General features: G+C 40.9%; 1 protein-coding gene across 2 annotated transcripts in view; it reads right to left on the bottom strand.

Annotated features, from left to right (window-relative positions):
* FAM76A (family with sequence similarity 76 member A) overlaps window positions 1-10176 on the bottom strand; it is a 29145-nt gene continuing 18969 nt past the window's right edge. For both annotated transcript variants that reach the window (XM_068539261.1, XM_068539262.1), the window contains 3 exons: window positions 5904-6039; window positions 2764-2865; window positions 1-2237 (listed from right to left, as the gene is read on the bottom strand). In XM_068539261.1, the coding sequence (XP_068395362.1) occupies window positions 2151-2237; window positions 2764-2865; window positions 5904-6039 (325 nt within the window). In that variant the 3' untranslated portion in view covers window positions 1-2150. The remainder of the gene's footprint in view (window positions 2238-2763; window positions 2866-5903; window positions 6040-10176) is intronic.

The raw sequence follows: 10176 nt of genomic DNA, 5'->3' as shown, positions 1-10176 counted from the left end.
TACAAACCAAAACATTCCTGTGTTTTAAAAGGTCCATTATTACAAACATACAAATAAACAAAAGGTGTTACCAAAAGTTAGCTACTCAATTTCATGGTAAAACAGTGTCATGATTTTTAAAAACCAAAATTTCAAGACTGAGGTTTCTTCCTTCCCTTTTTGGAACTTGTGGAAAGTTAGAAAATGTGTGGATTTGCTTTATATTAAATGCCAAGACCTTAAAAAAAGATTTAGTATAAAACTAAATGTGTTTTTACATTGTCACTTCATGTAACAGAATTTCTCAAGTCTTTAAAATTAAAAAAAAAAATGACTGTAACTTTTTTCACAATCTTTTCCCCATAGTCAATGTAAATGCATCTGAAAATATTATCTGACAGTTTTTTACCTAAAAGTTTCTCATTCAAAAAGTTACAAAACTATTTAGCACTGCCATTTCCCTTGCTTAGAAGGGAAAATTACATCCTCTACTAGAGTGATAGATAAGTAACATGGTCCATTGTTCCTCTTACCAGAAGGAAGCCACTCATTTCCACATCTCTGTCCAATTATGTGCATGGCTCCACTTGTGAGAATGCTCACAAATTAGAAGCATTTGCTCCTAGTAAATGCCTAGCAAGTTAAACTTACTGCTACGCTTTTGGTAGACTGAGGTACAAATGTCATCTGCCCTTATGATTACCTCTAACTCTAGTACCACCCCCTACATTAATGATTCCAAGGTAGCTGGTTTTACTGTTTCATGGCACACTACACATCTCTAGTTCCTTTCACAAACATCATCTAGAGGACCTGAGAGTACGGCTAGAAATGCAAATCTATCCTCTCACCTGGAAAAGAGAATCCATGTGCCTATTGGGTCAAGAAGGGAAAACAGGACACAGTTCAGGCTGCGGCCAAGCTGCTTTTGAGAAGCACCTGTTTTCAACACATTTCCATGAAAGGCAGGGAGTGTACAGGCTGGGGTGGGTGACGACGAGTGGGGAAAAGGTACAGTGATATCATTCTCCCAGCAGGACTTACAGTCCGTACTGAAGCAGCTCATACTAACCTCCAAAATGCTCTGTAGTCTGAATATTATCCCATTTTGAATCATGTAAAAAAAAAAGCTACCTGAAAATGGCCCAGTATGACAACTGATATAAGTAAAGGGCATTTTGTTAAAAAGAGGTGGCAGTGTGAGAATTTAAAATCAGTCACATAAAACAATCAAGAAAGGGGTGGGGGAGAGAAGTGTCCAGTACAACCTGGACAACCCTTCTTTCTGCCTTTACTTAGAAAGACAGACTGTCCAAATCTTTGCTACCTCCCTTAAGTATCTTCTTACATGGTCTTCCAAGAAATCCTCCAAAAGGCACTTAGCTCCATACTTACATATTGAATTGTTTCACCCTAGCAATCAGTTTTTAAGACTCCAAGGTAACAAGAAAGAAAAGATCTGATTCTTTTACTAAACGCTAGAGAGTAGGACTTTTTTTTAAGAGGCATCTCACTTTTACAAGAAGAACAAGCTAGGCTACCATTACTCCTTTATCAAGAAAAAGTTTCTTTTTTTAAAAAATAAATAAAACTCTGGCTATACATAGTACAAAGTTCATACATAATATACCTGGAAAAAAACCCAAGAGTATACCCTGAAGCAAAAGGTTTGTTGGAGAGAAAAATTCTCTTCCACTGTACCAAGTCTTAAGGTGGCAGTTTTCAAAGTTCAGAGGGTGGCAGTGATATGTAATTAATGCCAACTATTTGCTCATGGGTATGGCAGGATGCAATGATGGACCAAAAAAAAAACAAAAAAACCATTCTGCACATAACACTGAGCAGTGACCACCACACACAGAAAAAAAAGTAACAAAAGAGAGACAGACAGAGAGACAGTAGTACTGAGAGAAGGGTTGGGGGTAGAGAGGGGAGTGTGAGAGAGAGAGAGAGAGAGAGAGAGAGAACCTGAAACCCCAAACATTCAAGCATGCAGTCATAATACAGCACAAACCAGGTGTTTCCACTCAGCCCCACTGCAATCGCACAAAGAAGGATAACTATAGTAAAACAGAGATTTCTTAAGAAAGCTTGCAATTCCCAGAGAACAGCTACGTTGCCACCCTAACCCAGGAATCCACTGCTATTGCCAGAAGCGTCCTTGTGGTCTCTCATGGAGAGGTTATAGCTCCTGACTTCTCTGACTTCTTGCTCTTGGACAAGGCAGCTGCCTGCTTCAGGAGCTCTCGGTTTTTGGCCTTAAAAAAAAAAAAAAAAATCAGTACACGCAAGACGTTTTAGCAGGATAGGCTATGTTTTTCATGCAGATGCTAAGGGAGACAATGCAGAGGTCAGGAAGAGGTGAACAAATTCTAGAGACAGAAAACAACAGAAAGCTCTAGGGTTTGGTTCAGAGGGAAGAAAGTATTTGCTGGAGATTAATCAGTGTACTTCAATCTCCTGGGATCCACTATTACAAAAGGATGTTTTATGAAACACAAACGAACCATGGAGTGCCTTAATGTGCTGGATAAACAGAATTTACAATTCAGACATCTGGAATCACATCTGGTTTATCCAAAAATCAAAGAACACATTTATTAATTCCACTGTTTTTGAGGGAAAAAGATCAGAACACACCCAAGAGAAAATATTAAAAGACATCTATAAGGTGGATTAATGTGATTTGTCAATTCTCTGAGAAAAAAGAAATCTAAGAGATGATCACTTAAAATACCATCAGCTAAATAAACCAGAGTTACCATATTAAATAGGCAGAGTCACCTGCAATTGTTCTGTAACTTCTTTGTGGGTTTTCTCCATCTGGTTCATTTTGGCTCTCATCTGAGATTCTTGGTATTGAAAGTCAGCCTTCAGCTCCGTGATCTGAGGGAAAAAAAGGCAGAGTGACCAGAAGAAATCTCGGTGCAATGAGAAATGTTTTGGTACCAGAGCGCTAAATGGTCTCCCAAATTAATGAAATCCAGGGCTCTCCTTAAGATTCATACCTAAATCAAAGCCAGGGAACTGTGTACCCTATTTTTTCTAATGATTTCCTGAAAATTACACAAAATCCTGAAATAGCATGTTTGATACTTAACCACTTACTAGAAGGTTTTAGACATTTCATGTATTTAATATATGCAATAATCTTTCAAATACCTCCAAATAAATCAGTGATTATAACAAATATGACTGACAGTTTGAGAGAAGCCATGAGAATAACAGCTGCTGCCATTTACTGAATTTTTACCTTGTTCCAGGCAAACTGTTTGATTATATTATTTCATTCAATCCTATGATAACCCTGTGGGAGAGTAATGTTATTCTTCCAATTTTATAGATGGGAACATCAAAGGCTTAGAAAGGGTTAAGTAAAGTGGCCAAGATCATACATGTTAGCAAGTAGCAGAGCTAGAATTCAAACTCCAGGGCTTCTTCTATTGACTATGCTATTCAAGGAACACAGAGAAGAGGTATCTAAATCAGAGAAGTGATGTGTGAGCTGAGTTTTGAGGTACAAGCAGCAACTGGCACATGAGGTAAGGAAAAGGGTATCCAAGCAAAGGGAACAGTATGGGCACAGGCAGAGTGCGAGATAATTGAGAGCTTGTTCAAATGACTGATGAGAGTGTCAGGAGATGAGGCTACTGATAGGCAGGCATGATGTGGAAGAGCCTGTGTTCCAACCCAAGAGTGTGACCTTGATCCTGAAAGTTATGGGAAATAATCTACTACTCGTTTTTGCTCCTTCTAAAACCCTAACTTTGTGGGAATTCCCCGGCGGTCCAGTGGTTAGGACTCAGCGCTTTCACTGCCCTGGTCCAGGTTGAACCCCTGGTGGGGGAACTAAGATCCCGCAATTGCAAAGCACTAGAAACAAGTGTTCATTTTGTCTCTATTTTGCAAAAATCCTTATATGTGTCATTCTGATCTAGTTCATGAAGAAAATATACTTGGGCCTGCTTTCATCTGACAGTCATGCAGTAAATTGGAAAGAATATTGGTCTCTTCCTATGAATCTCCACCTTACTAGCAGAGTAGAAACATAGCACAGTAGAAACAGTAGGGTCAGAAAGATTTGGGTTCATTCCTTTGTTCTGCCTGATTCGGACATTTAATTTGGTCGTTTAATCCTCTTGGGTCCACTTCCTCATCTGTAAGATGAGGTAGAAATCAGATGCAAAGAATGCACGTAAAGATTTTAACATTATGTCTTTGTTAGCCATTCAGAATGAATCATAGCATTCCGAACACAGTGCAAAACAACATACAGCCTCAGGAAGAAAACAGAGCTAGAGGAAGGGACTGGAACCCTAAGGGGGAAAATACTGAAGGTACTTACTGTTCGTCTATGAAATGATGATAATAATAACTCCTACTTCAAAGTGTTGTTATGGGGATAAATGAGTTAGTATATATAAGCACTTAGAATGGGGTCAGGCACACAGTAAGCATCCAAAAAAGTTAGCTATTATTTTTATTGTTATTAAAATATTAAGGCAAAAATGAGATATTCTCTAACAATCTGAAAATAAGAAATAATAGATATGAATCAGAACAAGGACATAAAAAATTCCCCTAAAGAGGGGAAGATGACTCTTAGACCAGAATAAGGCTTTACTGAAGATATTAATGAGCTCAAAGAGTAGGTCACTCAGGAAGGGAGATGTCAGCAATAGAAACAAAGTGATGTAGTCACAGAGGAAGGCCTACCTGAACACTGTCCAGGGAGGAGAGAGACCTGGTCCACATATTTTGAGTATTACTGTCCCCTGGACACAGCCATCTCAATAATAGAGACGGAGGCATCAGGTTCCCCCAGTCTGAGAGCACTAAAAATTCCAATTATGTAACTACTTCCTCTTGTCCCAACTCCATGCTCATTCAGCACCCTCTGATTATAAGCTTCCTCGATAGCTTATGCTGAGAAGAGTAGCACTCTGTTATATTAAGAGGCACATATTATAGTTGTGAATTAAGAGGCAGACATTAGGGCTTCCCTGGTGGCGCAGTGGTTGAGAATCCGCCTGCCAATGCAGGGGACACGGGTTCGAGCCCTGGCCCGGAAAGATCCCACATGCTGTGGAGCAACTAAGCCCGTGCCCCACAGCTACTGAGCCTGTGCCCTAGAGCCCGCGAGCCACAACTATTGAGCCCATGTGCTGCAGCTTACTGAAGCCCGTGTGCCTAGAGCCCGTGCTCTGCAACAGGAGAAGCCACTGCAATGAGAAGCCCGCGCACCACAACGAAGAGTAGCCCCTCGATCCCCACGACTAGAGAAAGCCCACGTGCAGCAACGAAGACTCAACGCAGCCAAAAATAAATAAATAAAATAATAAATAAATTTTTTTAAAAATTAAAAAAAAAAAAGAGGCAGACATTATAGTTTTACACATCATCTCTGTAAGCTTGGTCAACATCGGTCCTCCCTTAGAAGTGGAAGCTTCCTCCAAATGCAAGAAAGAAAAATCAACTTTTGGGACTTCCCTGGTGGCACAGTGGTTAAGAATCCACCTGCCAATGCAGGGGACACGGGTTTGAGCCCTGGTCCAGGAAGATCCCACATGCCACGGAGCAACTAAGCCCGTGCGCCACAACTACTGAGCCTGAGCTCTAGAGCCCACGAGCCACAACTACTGAGCCCATGTGCCACAACTACTGAAGCCCGTGTGCAAGAGAGAAACCACGCAACAAGAGAGAAGCCACCGCAATGAGAAGCCCGTGTACCGCAACAAAGAGTAGCCCCTGCTCACCGCAACTAGAGAAAGCCCGCGCGCAGCAACGAAGACCCAACGCAGCCAAAGATAAATAAATAAATTTATAAAAAAACAAAAACAAAAAAACAGTTAGCATCATGCCCTGCACCACATATCTTACCCACCTGTCTCATTCTGACCTGAGAAGCACTAACTAAACAGTACCTTCTTCTCTTTCTCTAAAATCATTTGATCCTTTTGATGCAGCATCTTCTTCAGAGTGGCTACTTCTTCCTTCAGTTGGGCAATGATGACAAAGTGGTCAGTGCCTGGTGAGTCCAGAGCCAGGTCTGGGGAAAAGCTGAGTGGAAAAATGGAGGGGGAAAAAATCAGTTGGATTGATAAACTTTTTTCTACCTGAGTTCACATCGTAGCCACCTGACTGCAAGTGCAAGAGCAGGAGCAACTACTTGAATTCCCAGCATCCAGCAAAATACACACCTGACTTGAGAGTATTTGCTAAACTCCACAGGCAAGGTGGCCATCAGATACCTATACCAACCAAAGCCACAACCCGCAGCATTCCTGCAGCATCTTTGCTCACATTCAGGACGAAAATGAATGCCTTCTCACAAGAGCCAAGGATATTCTGTTCCAGGTTCATTGAAGATCTCCGGTTATTTACGGGTGAGAGTCATAATTTTTTTGTGATTAGGTAATTTCCCTAGAATCTGGATAAATTATCAATTGTAAGTTCATTTGTTTTTCTTTAAAGCTCCCCATAGAGTTTCTGACTCTTTGTTTTCTGCTCCAAAGCCCATGATGTGGTGCAGCTGCTGTGTTCCACCCCAGGAGCAGTCTTTTTAAAAAGTGATAGAAAGAAGATGAAATTAATAGGAAAGAAGCTAACTTCCCCCACTACAACTGGCCTGTTCATCGCCACTTCCAATATCAAGAATTCTGCGATATTTAGTTAGGAAAAGAACAAAGAGGTGGCAAACTGCAAAGTCACACCACGACCTGCGGTTTTCAACAGATTCCTCCCAGTAATAGTCTCTGAGCACTACATTTCGTCAAGTACCAGGTGAACTCCATCTTCTTAGTAGAGTCTCTTAACCAGGACAAGCTTCAGGGAATCTGTAAAGCTCTGAAACCGCATGTACAATTCTACATATACATACAATGGATGGCTTCTAGGGTGAGGATCCATAGCTTTCTTAGGCTGGTCAGAGGTGTCTTAGACCCAAACAAGTTAAGGAGTCACTGCCAAAAGAGTCACATCCTGCCCTTCTCTACAGACTTCCCAAAGGAAGCTCTTTACTTTTCCCAGGGCAACCTTTAAAGTGAAACACAAACCTGTTTTTCCTAACGGATACTGCAATACTGATTCCCAACTCCCTATATCAATATAGCGACTACTCTAGATACCCCTTGCTGTTGGTTATTGCCTACATCTTAAACAACATCTAATAACTAGTAATTCTCTGCACAGGTAGAAACTCCAAGTAACAAGGTGAACCACTGGACAAACTTCCTCATAGTTACCAAGTCAAACATTTCTATGGCTAGAATGGGAAGACACACTCCATTGATAAGAATATTCCCCCTCAGTCTACACGAAGCATATGAGAAGAATGTCAGAGGAAGAACGGATCACTGCTTTTCTAACTGATAAACATGCAGAATTACTGGGTAACGAAAAGTAAGTGTAAAATAATAAAACAAGGCATGCAGGAGAAAATATGGAAAGGACCCATCACTGTCTCCACCAGTCTTCATGCTCACCAAGGGACTGTCTTCCCTCAACCCAACAGAATCTAGGTAAACCCATAACCAGAGCAACAAATGAAATGGAGTAATGGGCTAGTATAAATAACTTCTTCTTGTCCTCACAGCTCCTAATACTCTGCTCTACCTGCTTCTTTTATTTTAACTTAAATACAGTTGACGTACAGTATTACGTTAGTTTCATACATAATGATTTGACATTTGCATATATCATGATCACCGTAAGTCTAGTAAACATCTGTCCCCATATAACATTATTATATTATTGACCATATTCTTTATGCTATTACATCCCCGTGACTTACTGATTATATAACTGGAGGTCTATACCTCTTAATCTCCTTCAACCTATTTTGCCCATCCTCCACCCCCACCCTTCTGACAACTACCTGTTTGTTCTCTGTACCTACGAGCATGTTTTCATTTTGCTTTGTTTTGTTTCTTAGATTCACAGATACATGAGATCATGCAGTATTGGTCTTTCTCCAACTTATTTCATTTAGCATAATACCCTCTAGATCCATCCATATTGTTGCAAACAGCAAGATTTCATTTTTTATGGATGAGTAATATTCCAGTGTGCATGTGTGTGTGTGTGTGTGTGTGTGTACACACACACACACACACATCATAGCTTCTTTATCCATTTGTCTATCAATGGCCACTTAGGTTGTTTTCATTATCTTGGCTATTGTAACTAATGCTACAATGAACATTGGGGTGTATATATCTTTTTGAATTAGTATTTTTGTTTTCTTTGGATAAATACCTAGAAGTGAAATTGCTGGATCATATGGCAGTACTATTTTTAATTTTTTGAGGAACCTCCATACTAGTGGCTGCACCAACTTACAATCCCACCAACAGTGCATAAGGGTTCTATTTTCTCCACATCCTCATCAACACTTGTTGTTTGTTGTCTTTCTGATAGTCATTCTGACAGGTGTGAGGCGGTATCTCATCGTGGTTTTGATTTGCATTTCCCTGATGATTAGTGATGTTGAACATTTTTTCATGTGACTGTAGGCCACCTGTATGTCTTCTTTGGAAAAACGTCTATTCAGGCCCTCTGCCCATTTTTTTTTTTTTTTTGGGATAAACTTTATTTATTTATTTATTTATTTATTTATTTATTTATTTATTTATGGCTGCATTGGGTCTTCGTTGCTGCATGCAGGCTTTCTCTAGTGTGTCAAGCGGGGGCTACTCTTAGTTGCGGTGCGTGGGCTTCTCATTGCGGTGGCTTTTCTTGTTGTGGAGCACGGGCTCTGTGGCGGGCGGGCTTCAGTAGTTGTGGCACGTGGGCTCAGTAGTTGTGGCTCGCGGGCTCTAGAGTGCAGGTTCAGTAGTTGTGGTGCTCAGGCTTAGTTGCTCCGCGGCATGTGGGATCTTCCTGGACCAGGGCTTGAACCCGTGTCCCCTGCCTTGCCAGGCTGATTCTTTTTTTTTCTTTTTTTGGTTGTGTTGGGGCTTCATTGCTGTGCATGGGCTTTCTCTAGTTGTGGAGAGCAGGGGCTACTCTTTGTTGAGGTGCGCAGGCTTCTCATTGTGGTGGCTTCTCTTGTTGTGGACCACAGGCTCTAGGCACGTGGGCTTCAGTAGTTGTGGCACACAGGCTCAGTAGTTGTGGCTCACGGGCTCTAGAGCACAGGCTCAGTAGTTGTGGCACACAGGCTCCGCGGCACATGGGATCTTCCCAGACCAGGGATCAAACCTGTGTCCCCTGCATTGGCAGGCAGATTCTTATCCACTGCACCACCAGGGAAGCCCACCAGGCTGATTCTTAACCACTTCGCCACCAGGGAAGTCCCCTCTGCCCATTTTTAAATAGAACTGTTTGCGTTTTTGATGTTGAGATATATGAATTTTTTGTGCATTTTTGGATATTAACCCCTTATTGGATATATCGTTTGCAAATATCTTCTCCCATTCAGTGGGTTGCCTTTTCATCTTATGGATAGTTTCCTTCATTGTGCAAAAGCTTTTTAGTCTGAGGTAGTCTTATTTGTTTACTTTTGCTTTTGTTTCCCTTGCCTGAGGATACATATCCAAAAAACATTGCTAAGACCAATGTCAAAGAGCATACTGTCAATGTTTTCTTCTAGGAGTTTAATGCTTTCAGGTCTTCCATTTAAGTCTTTAATCTATTTTGAGTTATTTTTGTAAGTAGTGTGAGAAAGTAGTCCAGTTTGATTCTTTTGCATGTAGCTAATTTTCCCAACACCATTTAGTGAAAAGGCTGTCTTTTCCCCACTATATATTCTTGCCTCTTTTGTTGTAGATTAATTGCTCATATAAGTGTGGGTTTATTTCTGGACTCTCTATTCTGTTCCATCAGTCCATGTGTCTGTTTTTGTGCCAATACCATACTGTTTTGATTACTGCAGCTTTGTAGTACAGTTTGAAATCAGAAAGCGTGACACCTCCAACTTTGTTCTTCATACTCAAGATTGCTTTGGCTCTACCTGCTTCTTGAGGGAGGATTCTTCCTATACCAATAAATCGTTGACAAAACTAGTTGTCTTTCCTGTGTTAGGTCCTGACCTCTCTAACTCTGTAACTCCTGATTAATAAGGACTGCTGGGTATCAAAATGAAAAAAGATGGCTAGGTTACCGAGGCAGAAAATCAAATCCAGTCTCCTTCTAAATACCTCCAAAGACAGGGAACTCACTATTTCTCCAGGAAGCTTCTTGTCTTTTCCAAAAGCT

Source organism: Eschrichtius robustus, chromosome 3, assembly GCF_028021215.1.
Source record: "Eschrichtius robustus isolate mEscRob2 chromosome 3, mEscRob2.pri, whole genome shotgun sequence".
Taxonomy (NCBI): Eukaryota; Metazoa; Chordata; class Mammalia; order Artiodactyla; family Eschrichtiidae; genus Eschrichtius; species Eschrichtius robustus.
Note: the sequence above shows the minus strand (reverse complement) of the source record. Positions and strands in the feature narration are given on the sequence as shown.